At 44.0% G+C, this 26,885-nt stretch overlaps 1 protein-coding gene across 3 annotated transcripts in view; it reads right to left on the minus strand.

Annotated features, from left to right (window-relative positions):
• NCAPG2 (non-SMC condensin II complex subunit G2) overlaps positions 1-26,885 on the minus strand; it is a 347,950-nt gene that overhangs the window by 62,686 nt on the left and 258,379 nt on the right. For all 3 annotated transcript variants that reach the window (XM_078663271.1, XM_078663272.1, XM_078663273.1), the window contains exons 21-23: positions 20,257-20,400; positions 11,529-11,628; positions 6,972-7,162 (exon numbers count right to left, since the gene is read on the minus strand). In XM_078663271.1, the coding sequence (XP_078519397.1) occupies positions 6,972-7,162; positions 11,529-11,628; positions 20,257-20,400 (435 nt within the window). The remainder of the gene's footprint in view (positions 1-6,971; positions 7,163-11,528; positions 11,629-20,256; positions 20,401-26,885) is intronic.

Genomic DNA, 26,885 nt, shown 5'->3' on the forward strand with positions numbered 1-26,885 from the left:
GTTGCTTCAAACAGTGGAAGGGTTCCATACAGAGATTTTTAGTTCAACAAGGCAGGAAAGCAGTCGATCCCCTCTGCGCTTCTCAAGGAAGGAGTCCTTGAGAAATCCGGAGGTACACAAGATGTTGCAGAAAGCACCTTTTTGACAGATGATTCTTCACCAAAAGGAATGTGAGGGAGGAGGAGGCCTTATATATTTAGTGGAGTATAGAACAAAGGCAATGAACGTGATCATATTTTGGGAATTCAACGAGTGGTTGATCTATCACCATTTCAAGATGGAAAGCATTCACTACCACAGAGACATATCTGACAGAAATGTCCGATTGAAAACGAATGGATGATTCATTTGGATCTAAAGAACGCACACCTTATGATCTTCATTTTGTCAGTTTTCTTCAGTTCACTTAGAAGGATTTAGTGTACAAGTTTACTGCCCGATCCTTCTGGCTGTCCTTGGCACAGTGGTGCATCATAGATGGTCGACTTCGGTTATGAAATAGCTTTCCTGGAAAACATTTTACTGGTGATTCAATGCAGACAAAGGTAGACGTCACACTTGGAAATTACACTATCCCTTTTACAGGACCTAGGCTTTGAAATAAATGGGGAAAAGCCAGGGTTGTGCCCTAACTGGATTACGGTGTGTACGGGATTTCAGGTCCGCAATTTGTGGAAGGTAACAAACATCAAGAAAGACTTGAGGATAGCCCTGGTGAAGGAGCCGTTTAGTCTAGAAAGCTGGCCAGGCTGGTGATTCAGATGGCTTTGTAAAGTCAAGCATTTTACAGGGATAGCACATTACAGGCCCCTTTAAAGAAGGAAAGTGTTTCATGTTTGTGAAGACTAAAATATTTGGAGCGGATGAGTGTCAAGCCTGAGCAGAAATACAGTGATTGCAGGACCACACAGTACGGGAATGGGAGAGCCATTTTCATCACTTCCAGAAACCTAGTGATGTAGTCAGATGTTGACCAATGGGGTTGGAGAGCGTGATGAGGAGAATTATCCACTGGAAGGAGATGCCGTACAAAGAAGTGAGACTACACATCAATTGTTTGGAACTACTGGGCGATTCATTTACTATTAAAAAGCCTTATCAATGACACTGTGACCTTTTGATTTCTTCAAAATAGGGACAGCTTATCCAAAGTCCAGGATGCTGGTGACAGCTAAATACTGCCTAGACTATTAGAATATGGTTCCAGACTGAAATTTAAGGGAAATCCCCAATGCCAGCAACTGAAAACTAGACTGGGGAGATTATCCAGGAAAGCCAAAGATATACAGATGGAGATCATGAGACGTAAACCTATTTGCCTTTTGGCCGACCCACCAACTTCCCTGCTATTTCAGTTGGTGACTGGATTTGGAAGAGGTGGTGTCATTCTGCAGGATGGGTCAAAATGGATGAATTACGTCTTTCCGCCATTTCTCATGATTGGCAGACAGTGGAGCTAGTTTTGACAATGGTGATTTGAATATTTCAAGTTTGATTTCTACTTCTTCTGGAACTTTCTGCAACCCCCCCACCCCTTTCAGATGATTGACAGACATTCAAAGTCTACCTCATCAGCAAGTCCTGGGAAGATCGCTTGAACCTCATGACCTGAAGGATTACAGAGAATGCTGGCTGACCCCAGGAGTTTCGAACCAACCTACTGCTTTCATTCAGAAAACCTAATAAGAGTACGGTCAAGCTTTACCAGTCAGCCTAAAGTGGTCCATATTGGTGTGTGGCAAAGGGTTTAGATCTCTTTGGGGCAGATTTGGTCCATGTCCTGAATTTCCTTTCAGAAAAGACCAAGATGGTATGGCGAATAGAATGGCCATCTTGGCAAGGCATTTGCTGGTGAATACGTTCCTGGTGGTTGAATACCAGATGGTGTGCAAGCTTGTTGAAGGTACTAGGTGGTCTTTTCTCCAGAGCCTAAATACTCTAATCTTTGGAATGTGAATGGAATTTTGAATTTCTTTCAAATGTGGCCGAAGAATGAATACCTTTGACAAAAGGAGCTTTCAGCTTAGCTGACCATCTGTGGTATTGCCTGATCTCAGAGGTCAAAACATTGGATCTCTCATACAAGAAATTCACAACACATAGGGTAATATTTCCTACAATGAAGAGTGCAGAGATACATACCAGCATTTTAGGAAATGACCAGAGAGGTTTGACCTCTGGGGTAAATCACTGTTGATTGTCATTAATAAGTTGTTTAAAGTGATCTCCTCCATATTGAGAAGCTCACTGGATTATGCAAGAGTGAATGCTATAGACATTGGGGCTCATGTGTATCATGTCTTTCAAGGACTTTCTCTTAGGAGAATGGATAGATGATAATGAGGGCAGCATATTAGTCTTTAGAATCCACCAAGAAGTTCTAGTTCAAACCCATTCTGGTGGTGTCTGCTCTGGTGGTAAATGAGGTTTGAACAAGCACAATCCTCTACTTTAATCCAGACACATAATATAAATCTAGCTATTGTGAAAAAAAGTTCAGTGCTAGTAAGAACACTGAAGTGAGGGAGGATTATTCAGCCTGGCAATAGAATCGATGAGCTGCGAGTGGCAGATATTAGAGGTGTTGGACCCTTAACAATGTCGGACTACGGGGTGATGCTCCCACTCCTCCCCTGTTTTGGAAAGTAGAGTGAAACTATGGTAGCATTTTTCCACTGTTGAGGTGTTGCAAACCTCTGTTTTGTTGACCATTTTAATGCATTACTGCTTCTCTGTCAGCGTCTGCGAACCTCCCACAATTCCTTCCAATTACCTGATTTGTCGTAAGATACCTGACCTACACACCCCAGTTTTTCTTCAGTGAGCAATGTTTCACTGTTGTTATACAAAAACATGCTCACATTGAGTTACAGTTAATATTTCTGTGTTACTTAGGACAATTCCGTAGTATCTAGACTAACATGGAGAACATATTGGACTGCTGTGTGTCCATCATGAATTGTTTGAGCCAAAGAGGGCCCCAAGGTCCTACGGGACAGCCAGCCAGTTCTTACTAGCCATGTCCCCAAGGGCATGTGTACAACTATGGAGTAAGCAAATAGCATTAACTGACTGCAATGTCACACTAGCAGAGGAAAACATGAATGTAAGAAGCCAACTCTTTATGTGATATAGCACTAAGTTGACATACTGTGTAGAGTCCAGAGGTTCCCATATGAATGGACAGGGGCTTGCTATGCAATCTCAAAGTTTTCTATTAGGAGGTAGTGTGGTTGAGCAGCCTTAGGCTTAAGGAGGAGAGCAAGTCATTTACAAAAATACACTATGATTAATAAATGACACCACAACCAAAAATAGCAAGTATCTTTATATATATTTAGGCAGCAGAGAAAAAGGGGGCCTGCGTGCAGAGGCTGCAGGCCGCATCTGGGAGTCTAGGAGGGATGGAACCACTATGGACAAAAGCTCTGGGCGGCTGGAGAACGTTGTTGGCACCGGTGGCCCACTTCAACTCAGGCTAGAGGCAATGAGTGCAGTGGTGGCTTCAGGTGTCGGGTTTTGGCTGTTCCTGAGGCGTCAAGAGTCTTCTCTTTGGGAGATTCTTTAGAAAAAGTCCACTGTTCATGCGGGGTCTTGAGTCTTTTTCAAAGGCAGACAGTCGTCTCACGTTTCTGTAGTCACAGCTGAAGGATGAGTCGGCTTTGGCACTGTTTTCAAAGAGGGATACAGACAGGCCAGCAGGGTTGGTACCAGATGCTTCTCTCTCCTCGCCTTTTGCGGCTCTTTGGTGTCCTCTCTCTGCTTAGGTAGTCAGGATCTGCTTCTCTGGTGCAGGGACTCCCCTAAATACTGAATTTAAATGCGTTAGAGGAGTGTAGGATAGTAGCAAATGACCTACTGACCATTGGGGGCACTAAGCCCCCTATAGAACCACTTCCTGTGGGAAGTGGGCATAACCCTGTTCCAGAATTCCTAAGTATGCCATCACAAAGATGGCTACTTCTGAAAAATCGTTTTCATCTGACAGTAGCCCACCTTAGGGGTGGTACTAACCTGGAGGCGGCACGCCTACTTGACCAGCTAATTTTATCGCCTGTCCAGGTGCCAAGGAGGTTCTGAACAGGGGGGTGGCTTCCTCTCCTGTGAGGGGAGCCAGATTTGCATTCCAAATGGAGCAGCTTCTTTGAAGCTCACCGGCCCAAGGAGGCGAATCATCAGGTCATCCTGTGGGAGGGGCTATTACACCCTCTTTCCAGACAGGCTTTTGTTCTTAGTCTCCTGAGATCCATGGTTCTTACCCTAGGAGGTCAGAACAGCGTCTTAGGTGACAGGCTGTTAGAAACTAATCAACAAGGACACCAGAGGCTGGCAGGGTTTCAGGGGGCACCTCCCAGGTGGCCTGTAGATGCATGTATTGGTAAATCCGACACTGGCATCAGTGTGTGTTTACAAATGCAAGATGTTTGATATCAAACATCCTTATTTTCAGTGAAGCCATCATGTAGCTGCTTTACTTGTTTTCACCAGTGTACAGCACATGTTTTAAAATGGCTTCCCTGTCTAATTGGACTGGCAGTGACAGGACTGACCAGCACAGGGGCATTTCAGCTCTTGCAGGTATGCCCTCACATGTAATCCATCACCCTTCCTTAGGGCTGTTAGGACTGCTGTAGGGGTGACTTACAAATATGACATGCATCGGTGGGAAACATGGCACAAAGATGTTTATCAACAAAGGGGGGGGCAGGGGCGAGCCCCCTGGGATGTGTGACATGTCCTGTTTTTACTTGTCTGCACCAAGACATGCAGCCTGCAATGGCAGACTTGCATGTACTTGGTGAGGGACCCATTAGGGTGGCACACCTAGACACCAGGGTACTATTTACTAGGGACTTACAGAGGGTGTTAAAGGTTTTCCCAATTGGAGGAACAATTGTACAGTTTTGGGAAAGAGCTCTGGTACTGGGGACCTGGTTAGCAGGAACCCAGTACACTTTCAGCTGATATCGCATCATTTGGCAGGCAAAAAGTAGGGGTGACCATGTATAAAACGGGGCACTTTCCTACAATTAGCTTTCCAAAATCCTCAATCCTCTTGGATTCCCTATCCATAGGAAATGAATTGAAATTTACGCTATTGGTTGAAGCCTGAACCACAAGGCTATCTGGAGAGGATATTTGGTAACAAAATCAGTATCTCCAGGAGCCGGTCTGTGGCACTTGGCCGCCTGCCTATTTCACAGTGGGTAGAAATAGTGCTTTGACCAAGTGGCCATTAAGGTTCAGTAAGAGTCTCATTAAAAGGGAGCAAAAGCTTGGCGTTAGCAGGCCAAGGTTGTAAAATTTCAGGCAGGAAGTTTGTTTTGGTCTCGACTGAAGGCAACAGTAAATTCAGAACCTCCCGGCCTTCCAGAACACCACTGCAAAGGAGGGACTTTCTCCCATCAGTGACCCAAGTGTCAATTCAAATCATGCCTCTGAAAGGTGTCAAGCCCACTCGCCTCTTACAAATCCATCTCCAAGGTATAATCTGTGTAGAGAGGCTAGAAACTCATCACCATCATCACTATCCTAGGGCACCCCTTGCTCTAAATCAGTCAAAAAGGTAATACAGGCTCTTCAAGTATATACGCCCTTGTAGAGGGACGTCGTCAGTGTGCATGATGACCAGTCGTGCTTTTGTAATTTCCTAGCACGACACTGGTCAAGATTGAGCCGAATTGTGTTCAGTGTCTTGAAATCCGAACTGGACCCTCTTCCTGCACTGGTAAAAACAATCAAGTAGAAGGACCAGTGCAGGCTCTAGAGCTGTGGTGGAAGCATACACCAGTTTCGGTATTGGGACCAAAATGGGACCTAAGGTGCCAGATGGCAAAAAAGGTCAAAGGAACAGGAAACACACCAAAAACCTGCAGCATGGTTTTGTGGAAGACTTCAATCTGCTGCAGAGTCAACAATGGGAATCTTGGGGCGTCCCGGGGTCAGCTGAACATCCTACTTCATAAACTGAATCTTCGAAGGTGAACCACTCCATCATGAAGCCTTCACTTTGGGTTCAGAGTGGCGGATGAGATTGGGTCACCCTTGGTTTTCATTGTCTGCACTTGGACTTCTGTTTTGACTTACCAGAGGCCTCTAGAAAGGGACAGAGTCTGCAGCCATGACTTGCAGAGGGACTTCGGCAAAGAGCCAACGACTTCTTATGTTCAGCGATGTACAGCTCTGCCTCTCTGTCCCAGATCACCTGCAGCTGCATGAGCGCACAACTATAGGACAATTTTGAGCCATGACCTGAGCTCAGGCACTAAACGCACACCTGGAGCAGGTCAATGACAGAAATCTGTTTTCTATAGTCGTGTTATGCTTTGAAACCTGCAGCTTTAGGTTGTGATATCGTTACCTCGGACACATTTTTAGAAGTCATCAGAAGGCCAACAAACTTGAGCGGAGCTATGGATTTGATTTGAAAGGCAATGAAAGAAAGGAACTGCCATCAGCGCACACAGAAGGTGCTTATATGCAGCTCCACTCTCACTTAAATGGAGGTATAGAGCCAATGTGGAACTTAGCGGAGTGGGGGAACACTGCTAAGAAAAGTTTCCAGATCCTATCTTGCGACTGCGAGGTATTTTAAAGTGAGGAATCTGCAGTTAGTAGTATCCACCCAAAAATAATATACTCACAAAGAACTGTCAAATAATTGCCCAAAAAGAAATACAACACTTTGCAGAATGGGAACATGATTAACGCCAACCAGTATGTTTTACTAAAACTAGGTTCTCTCGGAGTGGCACGTTACCTGTTCGCAAAAAGTTTCAGCAAGTGACCGATGGTGGCAAGAGCAGTATTGATGCTGCTACCACACATTCCTTTAATTAGAGTGAAATATGAGCCAAGAATCAAATCAAACGTAACTTAGCCTATAGGCATTTTTTCAAACATGTTAATAAGTTGCAAGAGGTTTCACTTGTACCCAATTAAAAAAAGAGCTACACACATGCAAACAATACCTGAAGAGCTTCGCCTCGCTGCTTTCTCAGTTTACGTGCAACAGTTTCCAAAACTTTCTGGAACAACTTCTGAACAGCTTCAAGGAGTGCTGTGGCATCTTCATTTGTTGCATCCATAGTCTGAGACAAACAAGTCTCAGTTACCTCTTTCAAAACAGAAAGAAGCATTGGCATACAAAATGACCCATGCTCTAAAGAGAGAAAACAAGAACAGAAAATGACGTGCTACATTAATAGTATTTCCTACATATTTTAATATTATGCAGTTATTAAAAAGTGTGCAACATAGGTCTACATATAAAAATGTTAACAGCTAGCATTTCATAGCTTTAGCATCAAAGAAGTTAGCATTGGCATTGTTAACAGGTTTCTGAACAAGCACTGACTGAGCCAATAATCCTGGTCTTTAACATCCAGCTACAGAGTCTGACTTTTTCAATGCTTAAGGAGGCATACTCCATGGCAAAAAACTATAACAAGATGCTGACCCAATTGCGAACAGGCAACCATGTTTTTTGTTATAATGTATGGCCATCTTGGTTGTTTTTGTCAAAGTATACCAAAGCTGACTGCTTGTGCACATGTACAAGCATGGGCAGCTATGTTGCAATAGTTTATGACAGTGTATGATATACCTTACCATTGGTTTATCAATCAAAGATTTTTGAAAGGTAAAATAAATAAAAAATAAAGTATGCATAGGAAGCCATTCATACCAAGGCAAATGGACAATGCAGCTGCCAAGGCTCGGAAAAAGTGCACTCACTCACACAAAGGGGGAGCCAATAGCTTAAGTGGACTGACCCACTGCATCATACTGGCCCATTGCCCTATGATGTATGCTGTGATGGGTGGAAGTAAAGTGTGGTTGACAATTTAACAGACCAACATATAAAGGCGGCAGACCAGAAGCCTCTATATCTCTGCCTATTATGTAGCCTCAACGACCAGTCTTAAAAAGGAAAAAAGGCTTTTCAACAACAATCTCCCAAAGAATGTCTAGCTAGGGTCACAGCCCACCTTCACTCCTGTCATTTTCAGAGGCGACATCACTCCTAAGTACACTGTCCGACATAATTTAGAAGTCACCAGGAAATGGACAAAGTTGGGAGCAGAGTTCAGGACTCTTGCGCGAGGGCACCAAAACTAAAGGAACCGACGACAGTGCTCAGGGGTGGCACTTCTATGAAGCTCTGCTCAATCAATTGCGGGTGGTATGCAGCCAGAGGAGGTACATCAGGCCACCAAAAGGCATGACGGAGCATTGGTGAGAAGATTCTCAGGGTCCCGTCTGGCTTCTGAGGATATTCATAAGGTTAGTAGTTGGCGTTAGAAGTGTCCAACAAAAAGAGTGGGATTTCTCCAATGCTGCCCTAATTACTGCTTCTAATGCCTCATTGAAGGGAAGGGCTGGCTCTGTCTCTCGTTTGTTACAGGGACCTCAATGAAGATATTAAGCCATTGCCTGCTCTGTGTGAAACGCAATGTTGAGTCTACCTATGTAGCTTTCTTTTTTATCACAGAGGTGAGAAACGTGTGCATATTTGAGATGGGGTAGGAAATTTCACTTATGGGGTAAAACTCACCACATAGCCATTCTGCAAATCCAAGTGAACACTATTTAAGAATGTTGGGTCAGCAAGCGTTTTCAGATAGGTTTTTATTTTTTGTATCTCTAAATGGGCAGATCTCTCTGCAACTAAGTGTCCGTGCAAAAATTACCCCAATACCTAAACAATATTTTGTGGCATAGTATGTTAATTATCCCAGGCATCGCTTTCTTATCAACGTAGCTTGCATATCTATTTCTGGCACTCTTTAAACACAAATAAAATAAAATCAGTCTTCAAGTACTGTGAACTGATTCGTTTGGAATCCCTGCTGCACAAGTTGACTTTGCAGAAAAAGCCTCACCGGCACTTTGGCACAGTCTGCACCATAACAAGAGGGAGAGACATTTAGACAGGTCAGGGAAGGAGCTAATGTCAGTAGAAGCCCACTGTCAGTCTGGAAGTCACAGTAGCTCTAGAGAGTGCACTAGAGGGTCTAGGCCTCTGTTAATTAAAAAACATGAAAATGGCCCTTGGAGCCTTTACTCATAGAGGTCCTCTGTACCTTCAGTACAAGATTGAAACCCTATGCGCACACCAGATTCCTTAAGGTCCAATGAGCTGGAACTGCTCCAAGTCCCTCGCATTTACAAAGCAGAAGAGGTGGGAGTTTTTTTTTTTAACATATCTGGCTCTAGAAATACCTGCAATTGTATTGATTTGGCCTGTTGGAATGCCAGAATTAGTTCAACAGATGATCCAAGAGAAGTACTACCTGGTGATGTATTTTATGCCATAAGGAAGAAGATTGAAGAAGAGCCAGAGGCCCATCTGTTTCTCTTTCCACACTTATTGCCTTGCTGACGGTGGGAAGGAATGCTTTTGCTCCTTACAGTAATTGTGAAAAATCTGTTGTACTTTGAAATGGCTCTGAGAATAACCTTAACTTAGAATTTAGCTTAGAGCTTGCCTGTGACCTTAAAGATTGACACCCTAGGAACGCATAAGGGAAACTTAAGGGCGCGCTACCTCCAGTGTGTTACCTAAACCCCACTCATTATCCAATTGAAGGGCTGTGACTAACATTTGTCATCAATAGCTCTTACAAGATTTAAATCCTGACAACTTGGTGGTGAAAGAGGGGAGACCACTGATATGGCATTAAAAAATGCGAAACAAGGAGCAACTAAAAAGACAAAGACAACTGTCAACGTCTCGAGTCCGCATTTCAGACCGAAGAATTTTTTTTACATCATCAGTGCCCTTTGCCATGCCTCTAACCAGACTGTTATAACTCATATGACAGCAGTTAATGGTGCACAGAAACACCTAGTACCACTGGATCATAACTACTTAAGAATTTGCTGAATCCAGTCTAAAATCTGGAAACAAGGTTCAGAGGAGAAATCACTGCCATCAAACATCAATCAAAATTTTCTCTGGCTGCTGTCCATGTCCCACATGAAGTGGTTGTCACCTGCATCTACTCCAGTTGTTTTAAAGATGTTCCTTTTTCTCATGCACATGTGGCACAATAAAAATGACAATGCTAAGATTTTATGGCCATGGAGCCCTATATATACACCATGACTCCCTGAGTACTTCAAGAGCCGAGGATGCCACAAACTGCCTTCTGGAGGTAGGTTCTGCGAGAACCATGATGCACCCCTTTTGTAGTCAACGCAAGAAAGGTAGTATAGGTAGACCCCACTGTTTGTCCAAGCTGGGTTGGGGTTTCTATACACAGGAGAGCACAGTGTGGTCTGAACAGCTCATTCGGACTTGCTTGGGAATCCATTTGCAATGCCAAGAGGCCAGTGGGGGTAGAAAGGTACTTTAAATTAACAAATAAAGCAGTTTTGCAGCTGTAGACACAGAATCAGAAGCAATGGGAATCTGCCCACTTCACCACGAAAAGTTGCTTTGTTTTCTGGATGTAAATCAAATTGCTGTGCTACATCAGAATGTCAAAACCGCAAAAACAATACAACAGTTTAGTGGAAATAACCAAGGGAACCACCAGTATATTCTATCTAACCTGGAATGATCTGGAATCCAAAGAAAAACAATGATCCTTTGGTGCTCATTTACACCACTATAACATTTGAAGATTGGAATGTTATAGGAAAATGATCTGCAATATATTAAGAATAATATATTGTGTAAATAGGAGGGAAATGTTCTCAACTACAGGATATGCACTGGAAGATTTTTGTGCTTCATCCTATGAGGAAGACTATTCCATCACGTGACAGGATCCAGAGCGGGGCTGCAGCTGAATCAACTTCTCTCTGCCAGTCACAACCAGTGTCAAAGTACAAACTGAAGGTGTGAGTACGACTCTTTGGTTGGAACCTACATTGGTTTAATTTTCTAGACTGCATTTACCAAGAGCTTCTGGAGTGACTGCACGCGAAAGTCGCCACTGAACGCTGGCTTTGAGAACAACCTATTAACAGGTTGGTGAAGCTTCCAATCAAGAACGCCCTCGGGTACAGGCATGCAAACTAAACCTATATACGGGTAAACCTACATACCGACAAAAATGATCCATGTAATGATAATTTGGTTGGGAGTCCAGTAACTTTGAACATACGTATGAGGTAAAAGTCTGAATCACTGTGGGATGGACAGGAAAAACAAATTCATATAGCAAATATAAATGGAAAAAAAAACATGTGGCGGCAAAAACAAAGTTTTTACATCTCAGGCGTTTGGCGCCTGCTGCAGCTTTGATGCTGTTGCTATTGGTCATACCATAAACACTATGGATTCTTCTGAGCTCCCTTTGGCATCACTACAGGGTATTTTAATGATTACAGAGTTCAACCTGAAACTTCGGCCAATTCAAACTATATTCGATGAAAAGAAAGATGTACGAGTTACCACAATTTAACTGCACCATCGGTTTAATATTCCTACAAGACTGCAACTATCAAAGCAAAATTGAAGAATCAAATAGATTTGTAATACTGAACTGCCATCAGAGCATAAAATGTGATCGTACCTGTACTCGTTATCCCAAGTATGATGTCTAAAATTTGTGCTTGAAATTCAGTATCGCCAAGGCCAACCATTAAAACATCCTTAGATACCATAAGATATGCCTGAAAATAGAAATGACAGGAGTTTAGATCTGCATTTGACAAGGCACAAAGACACTAAATACAAGTAAAAAAGTCACTTACCTAAAGTAACACACTCTGGTAGATATCCTATATCTAAGTGCAGATTCTTTACCTTTAGAATATCCCCAGGCGCTAGACTGGATTCTGAACATTTGTCAGCAAATCCCCGGAGCTCCAGTAAGTCACATCGTTCGTCTCCTCATCGACTCAGCTTGGCCACAGAAGTGACAGCTGGAGCCTGGAGATAGGGCCACCCAAGTGCTCTAACAACAGTTTCTCTCTAGATCCCTTCAGAGCCATCATACGCCGAGCCCAAAAATTAATTATCTGTGTCAGTGTGCAGATCATCATTTTGAGATCTTTTTAGATGGAAAAGAGTCTATTCCACATAATTGGGATGCAGGATGGCAGGGAGATGGATTATTCACCAGAAAGAGCATTACTGAAGGTAGGTATTTGCTCTTCTGTTGAATATGTATTCAATAGAAGAGCAAGCTACCTGGGCATGTGTATTGATGCCCCACTGCAGTCAAACAAGCCTTGGCTATGATGGAATGGACCCTCAACCCTTCTGAAAGCTGCTTCTTGGTTACTGCCTAACAGATCTTAAGGACTATCAATGTTGACTAAACAAGTTTCTGCACTGCTTTGCATTTCTTTGCAGCACATGACCCCCGACAAAGAGCTTATTGTCCACCCGATGGTCTGTGGTGTGATTGATGTAAAAGCTGAGCATTCTTTTGGGGGTCCAAATGATATAGTCAATTTTACTCTTGAGGGAGGTGAGGTGGGGCAAAGGACGTTAAAGAGTGATGGACTGCTCACGATAAAAGGAAGTTGTAACTTTCAGTAGAAAGGCTGCTCTAGCCCTCAGCACCACTTTGTCAGGAATTAAGGTGATGTATAGAGGGTGGACTGACAAGAGTTTCAAGTTCACTAATATGATAAGCTGAGGTGATCACAATGAGAAAGACTTCAGGCTCAGGAGAAGTAGGGAACAGCTGCGCATTGGTTCAAAAGGAGTACACATAAGTAAGCAAGGGACCAAATTAGGATCCCATGTGACATCGCAAAAGGTTTAGGAGAAAATATATGACAACCTTTGAGAAAACACCATCACAACAGGCAATCTGAACAAGAATGGTTGGTGCAGTACATGCAAAAAGGCCGAAAGGGGCGCCAAATAATCTTTAACCATGAACACTGTCACTCTGTGCTGGACCAAAGACAGAACAAACAGTAACACATCCTATAGATTAGCTTGCAATAGGTTCAGGTTATAGGTGCCGCAAAAAGTCACAAACTTGCGACAGCTTCCGGCATAAACAGATTTTGGTGAAGGACACCTGGACTCCACAATGACACTACTTCAGTACATAGAGTGAATGCCAAAGCTCAATCTCCACCCATAGAGGTGTAGATTGTGCAGACCGGGGTGAAAGACCATGCCTTGCAGCTGCAACAGAAGATCCTCCCTAAGCAGCATGCTAGTCACAGAACATATGCCAATGCCCAGATATTCCAGGTACCACTTTACAGTCCCAATCCAGAGTCGCTAGGACGACTTGGGCCCAGTCGTTCCTGATTTTCTTCAGAACTCAGCAGGAAAGTGAGCAAAGAGACAGTATATAGGAGTCCTGTGATCCACTCTAGGTGGAATGCATGAGCAAGAGGCAGCTTTCTTGGTAAATCCAACATGCAAAAGTGTTCACAATCTACATTCTCGGTGAAGGCAAAGAGATTGAGCCAAGGCTTTCTCCATAGCTGGAGTCACAGCACCAGTTCCCAGTATAGCAGCCATTCATGATCTGCTAGGCGTCGCCAGTTGAGTTTGTCTGCCTAGTGTTTAAAGATCCCGCCAAGTGGTGGAAGATAAGGGAGAAGCTGGGTTTGTTCCGACAGATTTAAAGGTGGAGCACAAAGCCCAGGTCCCCCACCCCAATCTGCTTGTTGCAACGCCAGAGGGGTGCTGACCGTGAGATCTGAAGGCTTTCAACATCAAGTTAATGGAAACAAATGCATTAGACTGCTATAGAGGCAGGTCTCCACTGTAGACCAGAGACCTCTAAACTCCACCTCTGCCAAATGACCTCCATGACCCAGCAGTGACACATCTGTCACCACTGGCAGTTCTGCGCGGATGGAGGGAGAGGGTTCTGCTGCTGGACTAACAGCAGTTGAGCAGCTAACATTGCAGATCTTTTGCAGTCTCTTCCGAAACGTGGATGGAGTCTGACAGGTTTCCTTAGTGCTGGGTCTACTGAGAATTCAGATCTCACTGTAGAGCATGCATATGCCACCCGGCATGGTCAAAGATAAGAATGCAGGATGCAAACAGGACTAGATCCCTCAGAGCCACCCATGAGAGACAAGACCGAGTCTGAACTATCAGGGTCATAGCCCGAACGTCCTGCACTGGTTCAGGGCTCGAAAAATCCACTCGGCCGCTCGCATTTGCGAGCTAAAATTAATGAGGGCAAGCTGTTTTTAGGTCCTACTTGCCCTTTCTGGCGAGTAGGAAGACAAACTAAATTTTGTCCTCTACCTCTGAAAATGGAGCAAATGTGACATGATAAGATTTAAAAGCATTTGTATTGCTCACAAAGTGAATGAGCTATAAAGATGCCTTTAAATCATGTTATCTTGTCACATTTGCTCTGCTTTCAAAGACGGAGGTCAAGTAGGTTGCAGTTGGGTCGAGGAGATTTTTCAAGGTACTAGACCTGCAGGACTAGTACCATTTTGGGGATTTTTCGAGCCGTGTGGTTGTTGCGGAGGGAGGGCCCAGAAAAGCACCCAAAAAAGCACCATATCCAGGATGTCTCCAATGAAAAGGAGCCTCTGTAAAGGAGTCAGGTGTAACTTTTGAACACTGATGTGAACCCCAACGATATAAGGAGTATCGCACCTCGTCTGGAGGTGACCCATAACTGACTGGCTTGCCCTCAACAGTCAGTCGTCAAGGTAGTGCAAGACTGGTAGCCCCAACCTTCAAAGGTATGGTGCGACCAATGCCATTACGCTCTTAAAACCTGAGGGGCATTGGTGCACCAAACGGGAGCACAGCAAATTTAAAATTCTCATGGCTCACCTTGAACTGCAGGAAGCGTCTGTGGGTCTGCAGGATGGGGATATAGAAATAGGCATACAGCAAGTCCAATGCCACCATCCAGTCTCCTGGATCTACAGCTGACAGAACCTAGGGTCAGCTTGAGCATCTAAAATCTGTCCTTCTGTAGGTAGACATTGCAGGATCTCCGAGGCCAGGATCATCTCCGTGGCTCCTTTCTCCAAAAAAGCATGAACTTCCTGCAGCAAAATGGACAAATGGTCCTTCAAAGAAGCTCCGGTGTAGGTGGAAGACCCAACAGGGCGAAAGGAATGGCATGGCATAGACCCTTTGGACTATCAGCAGGTCTCACCCTTTGGATGTTATGGATTGACATCCTTGGAGAAAATGAGTGATCCAGTTATCCACGGAAAGGTTGTGTCCTGCTAAGGGTAAAATAAAGAAATTTGGAGGCTGCTGCAGGAGGGATTGGGTAGCAGGATAGTCGTTACCCCTGCTGACTTGAAAAATCAAGAAAATACTGGGATGCTTGCTTTTGGGGTGGTCTGTGACGCTGTCTGAAGGGGAAATCCTTAGTGATGCCTCGAAAAGGGGAAACTATTTGGTTTTGCGGGTGTGGAAAGAGAGAGGGAACACAAAGTAGCTCGTACTCTTTGAAAGGCTCAAGGGCGGAGTCTCCCTTATTGACAAAGAAGTGAGACCTATTGAAATGCGCATCAATGCATGTCACCTGAATGTCAGGTGAGAGGCCTGTGGACCTCATTCATGTGTGGATCAAGAGCCCAGGCCTTATCGGATAACGAACTTGGTCACATTCTGGCATCTTGCAAGGTCCATGCCAATTGGTGCTAAATTCAGTGACAGTGTCTCATAATGAATGGAAGTATCCCACCAGCAAATATTTGACATTAACTAATGTGAGGGCGAGACTAGGGAAAGAAAACACGGTTTTCTCAAATGCCTCAATTCTTTTCAACTTTCTGACCCTTGGGTGGGGGAAGTAGTGGGGGAAGTAGTGGGGAAAGAATTGGGGTTAACCCTGCTAGTGGAGGCCTGCACTGCCATTCTCTCAGGAGTAGGCTGATTTGGTAAGAAGAAAGGGTGACCCTGTGTCTGTGGCGAAGTACCATGTGTCTGTTCACACCTAGGCAGGAGTAGGATTTTGTCTAAGTGCCCATATGAATGTGGGTGAGGGCCTCGTTGAATGGCACAAGGGACCCAGATATGGTCTGTCTAGGTTGCAACACTTCCAGGAGGACGTTGTGTTTATTACCTCAATAGAAGGCAATTGCTAATCTCATGCTTTGATTCTGGAGCAGACTCCACATCCAGCACCACGATCCAAAGCAGAGTCCAAAAGCAGGTACAGGCAGTGCAGAGGGAGAACCAGCCAGCATTAACCGGAGTGGAGATATTCACGGATAATGAGGCCAGAAGTGATGCCAGAATAAGACAGTAGGATGCTGAAGACTCGGAGCATAGACTCCATAAACGTTGTGACCCCCACAGCATGTCATCACAGCACAGATCCCCCTGTCATGTGGTGTAAACAACTAGCACTCTTCTTTAAGAAAATCTCAGACATTCAAAGCAGTTTAACCACAATGAATCTAATAGACAACCACTGGCCCTCTCCTGATGCCATCATCTGCAAAATCTCCTCCTTTGTTCCAATTCCGATAGAGGATTCAAGACTTGCCATCCTAAATCTAACATCAGGCTCCCCCTCTGATCCCTGTCCGAAGGGAGTCGATGCCATCAATGTGGTATTGAACCCCCTAATTATTAGATCATTGGCATCTGGGATTGTGCCCTACACCTGAAAACAGGACTCCTTTGGCTACACTAGTTGAGTCTTTCAATGTCAAGAAAGTCTCTTATGCTGATGACTCCCAGCTACTCTTGTCCTTTAAGAAGGATGAGCCAATCAACAATGATGCCATCAAACCCTGCTTATCAGTGGTATTTCGGTGGTTGACTCAAACGTAACACCAATAAAATGGAGATTCTTAGCTTTGGACATAATTTTATGTTTGTCCTACAAGCCCATTGGCTGGACAAGGCTCCTACACCTAACGCCCAGGCAGAAGTAGTGAAAAACCTGGGTGTGAAGATTTGATAAACAGAGGTCGCCTCATTCTCAAGTTGATATGGGGGTTGGCACATGCTGTGGTCTGTTGCAAACAGTCAAAAAATTCCTGCAAATTCTCTCCTTTCCTGCAAGGATCACTGTTCTTCTGGCCCTAGTGGTGTCCAGACAGGACTATGCCAAGGTCCTTTATGCTGGATTGCCACAATATCTGCTGCAGAAACTACAAACGGTTCAGAACGACGCAGCCAATCTGGCTCTTCAATTACCAAGGCAAGCCTTGATCTGGTCTCATCTAAGGAACCTACACTGGCTTCGTATTAAAAAAAAAGATCAAGCGTAAGATCCGGACTCTTATGCACAGGGCTCTAAACCATTCTGGACCAGCATATCTGTCCTCCAGGATTCAATTTTACTCTTCCCTAAGAACCTTACGTTATTTCCTCAGCCATTTTGCCAAAGATCCAATGGTTAAACAAGCAAAAACCGGAGGAAGATCATTCTCCCTCCAGGGCCTGCAAGCTTGGAACAGCATGCCTGCTTAGTTACGTCAAATAAATAATGAACAAGCTTTCAGAAAGCAACTAATAACTTGACTTTTCACTCTCTAATTCTGTCCCTTTGAATTCTCTAACTTTCCACAATAGTGCCGGGACACTCCTTGGAGTAGCTGTACGCTTTTGAAATCCTGACATGCATACCTACATAAACACCTCAGTCTGTTGTGATTCTCAGGTATTCTCAGTGCATCACGATCAGCTGTGCAATCTGCTTTTTGGTCGGGAACGAGGGAGCGAGACCGGAGGGAACCTTGACATGTCCTTATGACTTCCCATTTGGAGAGTGGTAAGCCTTGGACAAGGCTGCCTGGGCTTCTTGTGCTTCTTCTTGGGTTTTAACCTACATGAAGACTTGGACTGTAACAACACTAGACGCAGTGAGTGTCCCTGACTTCAAAAGAAATTTCCTACGGTGCTCAGCATTGTACAGCTTGTGTTTACATTTCCATTATCGCCTTAGGGTGCATCAGGGCACACTCCTCGTAGGATTTGGGATTGTGGCCCAACCACAAACACCATAGGCACACCTCATGCAGATCTATCACAGGTATTTGCTTGTGACTGTCCCTACAAGAATTAAACCTTGAAGTTTTAGGCGGGAACAAAGTTCCCTTGCCCACTGGAAAGAATTGGGTTGAGACAAAAGGGCTCATCTGTAGAGGAAAATGTAGGCTTTACGTACGATGGTGCGGAAAGAAAGGAACTGACATCAGCATACTTGGGTGGAATCTATATACCAGTCGTTGCTTCTGTGGAAGAGCAGAGTCGACGCAGAACAGCAGGACACCCCCACTGGTGTGGAGGGGCTATGTTGGAAAATCTTCCGGATCCAGTCTCGCACCTGGATATGTAACTTTTATGAGACTAACCAAAACCATATGAAACAGTAAAGTAAATTTGGAAACAGAGATCCTACTGTGCAATGCTATAATCTCTGCTGTTCCAATGAGTTATACCTACTACCCAAAATCTGTGAATCATAGAACACCAGAAATTTTGATTCCTATTGGTCAGCAGGTTAGACCAAACATCATCTTGCAAAATTGAATATTTATGGTGTTGGGAGAAAGGGTCAAATTTCTTTAATGAGTTGAAATGAATGTCATCCATTCGACTTAAAGAAGCTTTACGTGTGGACATGAGGGAATTTGTTGTAATGGTCAGGGGACAAATAGCTATTTTATTTAAGGGATCCAGTAGGTTGTGGTATAGGGGTTAAATCACAGTTTTCCAGTACATCAACAAAAGCATGTTTACAAATGAGCAGCAGGTGTTAAACTATACAGGAGGGAAAGAGTGATTGGGGCATTTGTAAGTGGTGAGGATTAGAACTACGGCTTTAGATGTGCAATGCTATAATTGCATGATTTGTCCCTTTGCTATTTTCCTCATCATTCTTTCCTTTTTTTTCTGACTTCTTCCCTAATTTCTTCACCCTCTTTCTTCCTTTGCTCATTCCTCCATTATTTAGGCCTCCATCCCATTTGTTATCAATTAAACACAGCCTTACATTAAGTTAAATAGGTTTAGATTATAACATATTTAATACATTTTGATTAAGGATTCCAAGTCTCAAATTAATTAATCAGGATTTGTATAGTGCACTAATCACAAGTAAGGGTATCCATTTGCTGGGTCCAGCTGTTCGGTGTTTCAGTCAAAGAGCCAGGTCTTGAGCCTCCTTCTGAACTGCTGGAGTGAGGGTGCTGTTCTGAGGTGGATGGGGAGGCTGCTCCAGGATTTTGCAGCACTGTAGGATAAGGAGCAGCCTGCAACATTGCAACGGCGGGGTGTGGGTGAGTGAGAGGAAGGCAGAGCACTGGGGTCTGGAGGGAAGGTGGAAGCTGAGGCGGTGGTTGAGGTATACTGGTCCTTGGTTGTGAAGGGCTTTGTAGGCATGGGTCAGCATCTTGAATTGGCATCTTTTGTGTGTGGGGAGCCAGTGGAGGTTCCTCTGGTGGAGGTGATGTGGGTCTTTCTGGGGAGACTCAGGATGAGTCTAGCCACAGAGTTCTGTAGGATTTGTAGTCTTTTCGTGAAGTTTGATGGGATTCTGGCGCACAGAGCATTGCCATAGTCCAGGAGGCTGGTAACGAGGGCTTTAGTGACAGTGCATCTGGTGGTAACCGGGAGCTACTTAATGATCTTGCGTAGCATGCAGAGTGTTAGGAAGCAGGTAGAGGAGATTGCGTTGATCTGGGTCTACATGGTGAGTTTGTTGCCCAGGATAATACTGAGGTTTTAGGCTTGGACTGTGGGGTGGGCTATTGGGTGGCAAGCCACTAGGAGTCGTAACATGGTGGGGTGGAGCTTTCGAATATCAGGGCTTCAGTTTTGTCAACGTTTAGTCTGATGCAGTTATCTTGCATCCAGTTGGCAAGCTGGTAAAGCAGAATCGGCAGTTGGTCTTCGCAGGGGAGGGTTCTTTGGATAGCTAGAGGATGAGCTGGGCGTCATCGGTGTATGAGAGGATGTTGAGTCAGTGGTTCCTGACTATGTTGGCCAGGCAGGTCATGTAGGCATTGAAGAGGGGCGGGCTGAGGGATGAGCCTTGAGGGACGCCGCAGAGGATTTTCTTGGGTTTAGATGAGAAGGGAGGGAAAATAGACCCAACCTTTCATATATCAAAATAATCTAACGAAAAATATAAAAATAGTCTTTCTCCTCCTCTCCCTTCTAAGCTAGATTTGTACTTTATAACGTTCCAATACATACAACACTCTAGTTTAACATAGGACATTATATTTTTACTGGAAAGTATGGCGCAGAGCAGCAAGATTTCGCCCCAAAAAAAAAAAAGAAAAAGGATTTCTTGTCTTCCTTCAGTTAACGTGGGGAATGTGACATTTTACAATTTCTTTTCACAAACAAGCACAAGATAGACCAACCTTAAGGATCTGCTGTGAAACTGAGCAAGTTTCTGAGACTTCTGCTTCTCCCTCAGAAGTCTGGAGAAACGATAAGATGTCTCTTTCTATCCACATTCCAGTCTCCTCCAGAGTAGATAGGTAGGTCCTTCCTTCTGAGCAGAACTGCACATAAAAATATCAGAGATTAGTCACACATTAAATAAAAATAACTATTGTGATACTGTTAAACTAATGTGTTCTGTAAAGATCAACAAGTAGGAAGCTCCTTGCATATACCTCCCCAGAAATGAAATCAGTTAGACAAATAGAAATATGTGAAAGATTTTTATAACTATTCTTGGAGGAACATGTTTCTCCACAATCTAAGCAATGATGGAAAACTTTGTTATTCTAGTTCTCCCTTGTGGGTACTTTCTCTGAATTTGCAAACAGTAGAATATCTAAACTCATGTATGGAGCCCCTCTTAAAACTAACATTTTAAGTGTTATAACACTTTTGAAAGAAATGAAAAGTAGATAGAATGTGCCATATAAGAAAATTCAGACCATCATTTTTAAGGATACGTGTGTCCCTTAACGTCTTATTTGGTCAGCAAGCAAGATCACTTTTACGTGATTTACTGGAATACAAAGACACATATAAGTTGTTTAATGTTGTTTTATTATCAAGGTTTTACAAGAAGAAGGTTGAGATATTTACTAATAAATAAAAAGATACTAAGAAGGCCAACTATGATAACAGCCTCCCTTTATGCTATTTTCTTTGATGTTTAAGAGTAGAAAATCGAGCAAGATGATCCTTAAGACAAGAGCATTGAGTACTACTTGCACGCTGCTTATTTAACCCCTACACACATTCCCAGGGCAGGCCTATATCCAATCGCCTCTTGTACGCGCTGCGGCCAAGACCAGGTGGATTTCTTCTACATGGTCTGGGTGTGTCCCCAGCTGGCACGATTCTGGAGGGTGTATAGAAGAGAAACTCACAGAAGTTCTGATTTGTGAAGTTCCCCATAACCCACTGCACACACTCGTGGGGATCACTGATGGGCTAGTTGGGTCCAGAAATGAGAAATTGTTTTTTACCGCAACAATGATTGTACATAGCCGCTCACTGGAAATGTCCTACTCCGCCTATCCTCAAGTAGTGGCGAGAGGGGGTGGATTGGTGTGCCACACAGGAGAAACCCATGTATGAAGCACGGGGATGTCCGAAGAAATATCGCAGGGTGTGGGGCAAATGGTTGGGTCTTGTGGCTTAAACTGGTTTCGTCTGCTTAACTGTCTGTATTACACAGGACTTTATGACAAGGACTAACCGTCTAACCTAATGGGACTTCTAGCTCCTATTGTACTGTGCTATCTTGCTGGCATTTGTTCTTTCACATGTCTAAAAATTAATACCATTGTTTACCAAAAAAAAAGACGAGAGCATTGAAACCATGAGCACAGAGGACATTCAGGCAAATGTTTACGTGAACAGGTTCAGTAATAAGGCTTAGCCTTTATGAGGAAATGGGGCGTATTATATGGAGTGGTTGTATGACCTCACTGTGTATTACACTAATCAACCCCTTTAGGACCCTGAGGTTTCAGTTGTAAAACCTTCAGCTCAAACTCTGGGTAGCTATGGCTCTGAGCAACAAGCCTTACACAAATGAAAAAGTGTAAAGCATTTAAACAGCACCCAAACAACTGTGGAAGAAATCGACAAGATACCAAAGAATTCTGACACCAATTTATAAAACACTGTATTTTTAGACACCACAATGAATAAGATCCACCAGAGGGTGCCAGGGATATAGGATTTACAAGGCACAGTAACTAGAGGTATTTCCATTCAACCGTGAACAAGCACAGGCAAATTCAATAAATTTGACACTTAGAAACGTTTTCAGCAAAAGATTTCAGCAAGCTCTAATGCAGTCACTTAGTACTTTAGGTGTCCAACTCATGTAGGACGCCAGTTAGAAGGATCAGCAAGGTACTAAAACAATTACCTCAATAGATGAAGCTTTCTAGACACTTTTATCCATTGCAGGGCTTTCCTATGGAAATGGTTCTGACGCAAGGGATGTAGGATGCTTAAATGATGCTGAAGATGTGTCAATAATGCTGTGGATGCAATGGTGTTGACGGGGGTTTCGCTGCGCCTACTCGTGGTCCGCAAACAGGATGAGTCTGTCCTGGTCACAGGGTCGGCTTCCCTCGAAGTCCTCACGGTGCTAGCAGAAATCCAGTTGCGGCTTGACTACAGGTCTCCTAGAATCGTGGTCACAGACCTATCCTTCCTGGGTCGATAACTCATCCTTTGGGGGTCCAAGCTGCACCCCTTCCAGTAGACTGCACAGCACACCGACCAGCACACAAGTTCTCTCCGGCAGAAATAATAGTAAAATATAAACATGCAAAAAAAGAAAAGGGGGAGGGGTGCCCGCCAAAAAGTAAAGCAACACTCTCCTGCAAGGAGAAGATGTAGCGCAACAAGCAGAGCTGCCTACTGTAGTTCGAGTCTTGGCAGAGGCTCAACATCCTGCGATTCTGGGCAAATCACTTCATCTCCTGAAGCCTAACAAACAAATGAATATGGAAGAGCACAAAGCTGAGGGTAGAGGCTGATCAAATCCGCACACAACATGTGAAGTGTGTCCCTAAGTAACAAATAGTGCAAGAAAAACCAGGGAGTACTCCCCTCTATACTCCCCAAAATAGGAACAAGTCCTATAACAAATTATAAAGCAAAAAGGGTTTCAGCACTATATACAATAATGTTGGTATTCCATATCACAGTCCACTAATAGTAACACACACAGAATAGAGCATCCAAGTCCAGGGTATCTTTCTCTTGATGCAGTGTGCACTTTATTTTTTAGAAAAAGGTTTTCTCTACAAAATTCCATAGCCAAAGAGTTTCGTCTCCGAGAGACTTCTTCAGGGCTTCAACGTATGGCATACAAACTATTCTTCCAGTGGTCACAATGTTGCTAATCCAGTAAACATGAAATACTCATGGTGTTCATAGACTCGAGAGCAGCATGATAACCGCCCGCTTAGCTGGTCGAATATTCTTTCAGTGAGAGAATATTCGGCTCTTTTCTTTGTGTGTTGCTATTTCTGACTGTGATATGGAATACCAATATTATTGTATATAGTGTTGAAACCCTTTTTGCTTTAGAAAACAAATGAATATGGCTTAGCAAACTGGTGCTCATGTAAAAAGTCTCAATACCTTCTGGCAGAGTTTGCACCATTTAAAAATGCAACTTAAAAGAGTGGAGCAAAGGTAAGGGTGGTGAGGGCGCAGCAAAAAGTACAACATAAGCCTGGACAAAAAAATGTTGGATGAAAAACAAGCCCACGGGCCCAAAGTATTTCTTAGGACCCTGCTACTGGTGCAGCCAAAAGTCAGGGCTGACAAATATCAAGGCTGCCTAGTTTTACTTTTACCTCGGAGCAGCTATGCGGGTGAGGCTCTCAAGCCATATTTAACAAAATAGAGTTTACTTCACACATGGTTTGTGTCTTGCTTCCCTCTTTTTACAGATGTGAAACTGTAGCCAGGAGAAAAAGAAAAATTCCGAATATCAATATCTCAGTCCATTCCTAAGACTCAAGGGAAAAAAAGGTCTAGCTATGACAACAAACAAAAAGACTTTGCCGGCGCTCGTTTGTTTGTTTGTGCCATCTTTTTGGTAAAATAAACATTGAAAGTTGGCTACGAGTGTGAACACATAGCTGCCATCTTCAATGTTTTTGTTATACTTAATCACAAACTTCTCTCAAAGATGGCAGCTGCCTAGGTGACAGCATCACAATGTGAAAGGCTAGGTGTCACAAATTGGTATGGTCACTCCTCTTCAGACATAGTATTTCAACCACAGGTCATTCAGAGAATCATGAAGGCTTATTGGCTAAAAACACGATTTTGCAGCGTTGGCAGATAAATGCTAGGTTGTGGATGCAAAAAACTCTTAAGGAGGTAAAGAAAGTTATATCACCTTTTGGGGTTAAAGAAACCCAGGGAATACTGAATTCCTTAACTGCTATATGCACAATCAACAATGTAACAGTGAAACCTAGATAAAGAGCATTACAGATAAATCTTCAAACTGCAGTCTGTACGATCAACTGTACTCCAGTGAAACCCTGAGAGGCGGACTCCAATCCTACTTATACAGTTAATTAACAAGCAACACCCCAAGACGGTGGGAGAGGCATGGAGCAAGCATCCACGGACACACGAGGGAGCAAGCGACAGCAGAAGTAGGGTGATTGGGTAGTGAGACAAGCAAGAATGCGGCATGGGAGATCGCAATTTTAAACGCACGCAGGCGTTATGGATGGAGTTGCAGGGTGGGAGAGTGGGGTCAAGAAATGGAACCTCAATCACGGGCAAGCAGCGGACAGGCACAGATTAACTTGAATTAATCTGTGCTTGGTCCCTGCTCCACAGCAAGCATCGGAAGTGAAGTTTCGGCTGCCCTGGCCAATTATGGAGCTGGTAAAGAAGAGTGATGAGAAGACAACGAATGGCAAGCATTGTATGGGCTCCAAGCCCTTTTCTGTACACAACAGTGTGTCCCAAACGAGAAGCATGCGCTAGTGCATGCACTCGCAGGCTTGACCCAAAAAATAGACTGTATTTTAATGGATTGTTAGCCACAATAACGAAAAAGATCCACCAGAGGATTCCCAAGATATAGAATTTACAAGGCATAGTAAATCAATGTATTTTCATTCAACTGCAAACAAGTACTAACAAATTCAACAAATTTGACACGTATTAACTTTCCCAGCACAAAGTTTAGGTTAGCTGTTTTGGGGTCACTTAGAGTTTCAAAGGATGATGTGAATGCGATGCTGTCAACAGGGATCTTGCTGGGACTACTCTTCAGTTCATAAAGGGGCTCCTGCTCACATGGTTGATGTCCCTCAAAGTCCTCTTGGTGCTGGCAGAAGTCCAGTCGAGGTCCCAGACCAATCCTTCCTGGGTCCATAACTCATCCTCTGGGGCCCCTAGCTGCACTCTGGCAACACTCCCGGGCTCAACATTTTGTGTGCTGACCCTGGAGCCGCACACAGGCAGTTGGCAGTGTGGTTTAAGATTCTGTGCTACCAACTTGCCCCAGCAGGCTTCTCAGCTGTTGTGTGTCTCTGTTGTGAAAAGAAGGCCAGCCAACTGACCAGCTCTTTGACCCTTGGAGACTCTGCTTTGGCTGGGCTTTGGAGAAGACTCAAACAGGACATAGCAGGCACAGTCCCTCTCCTTTGCTAGCCACCAGGTACAGCAGGTGCAGTCCATGTCGGTGCAGCCATTCTTTGCTGGCTCCACGGTGCAGCAGGGCAGTCCTTCTTTGGTCCTCCTTTCAGTCCAGTAGCGTTCTGAGTTCAGGGTGCCAGCGGCGCCCTACTTCTGCTCAAAAAATGCCCTCGGGGCAGGATTCAGTTGACAGCCAACAGACTACCAGATTCCCGCCTACCTCATAACCACTTCTGCCTGCTTCCAATATGGCTGGACATAGCTTCTGGAGTGTGGTGCTTCCTGGCCCAACCCAGAGGTGTGGCTACCAAGGGGGCTACCTTATTTATTATCCTATTAATAAACATGGCCCAGTCCCTAAACCTTAATCTAAACCTATCGCTAAGCCTACCTTAACATTGACCTATGTCTTAAGGCTTACACCAACCTAACCGTCTCCGTAAAGCAGCCCTACACTGAGACCTCTATCATAATAGTCATATTTATGAGCTTCTCATTTACATTTGCTTTCTGGCAGCAATATTATTTTTAAACTTTTACATTGGGTTGCAATTCATTTCAAATTCTTTGTTTTCTGTTACTCTGCCCGTGTCATGCTCCCAATATCTACATGGGACTGCAACACATTCATAACTTCCAATGGGTGATGTAAACACATTTGTTGTGTTGCAGGTATAAGCCTTTAACACTGTACTGAAAAACATGATTTACTGAATATTTTTCTATGCATGTAGTAAACAGTTTTGTGTTGAAGCCGCAGTCTGTCATCAGTAAGCGGCAGTTCTCGTCTTGTAATATTCGGGTTGGGAATGCTCTAGGGCAGTGGTTCTTAATCTGTGGTCACGGGACCTCTTTGGGTTCATGAGGTCTCTTCAGGGGGACTGTAGGAAAGTAGGGTCAGCTTTCATGGTTATCTCCACTTTTTGCTGATGTCAGGATGTTTTTTTGACTAGTCTAACTGGGATCCTGCTAATCAGGACCCCAGTCACTGTGCTTCCTCCCTAAATGTGACTTGGTAAGTACTTTTGTACCTCCACAATTGGCTACTGGTGTACCCCTGTAAGTCCCTAGTATATGGTACTGAAGTTCCCAGGGCATAGGTATAGCAGGGGCCTCCCATAAGCTGCAGCAAGTATTATGGCACCCATGAGATACCACTCAAACTGCGACTACAGGCCTGCCATTGCAGCCTGTGTAAGCTGCTGCTAGCACAACTTATGACAGATATAAGTTGTCTTATATATCTGAGGTCACTACACTTCCTATAAGTCACCCCCTAAGGCAAGGCCTTTCAATCCTAAAGGCAGGGTGCTGAGTTATACGTGTGTGTGTGTGTGTGGGTGCCCATGCATGTGCAGAACACCCCTACAAATACCGGAGTTGATTC

The sequence above is a fragment of the Lissotriton helveticus genome, chromosome 10 (genome assembly GCF_964261635.1).
Source record: "Lissotriton helveticus chromosome 10, aLisHel1.1, whole genome shotgun sequence".
Taxonomy (NCBI): domain Eukaryota; kingdom Metazoa; phylum Chordata; class Amphibia; order Caudata; family Salamandridae; genus Lissotriton; species Lissotriton helveticus.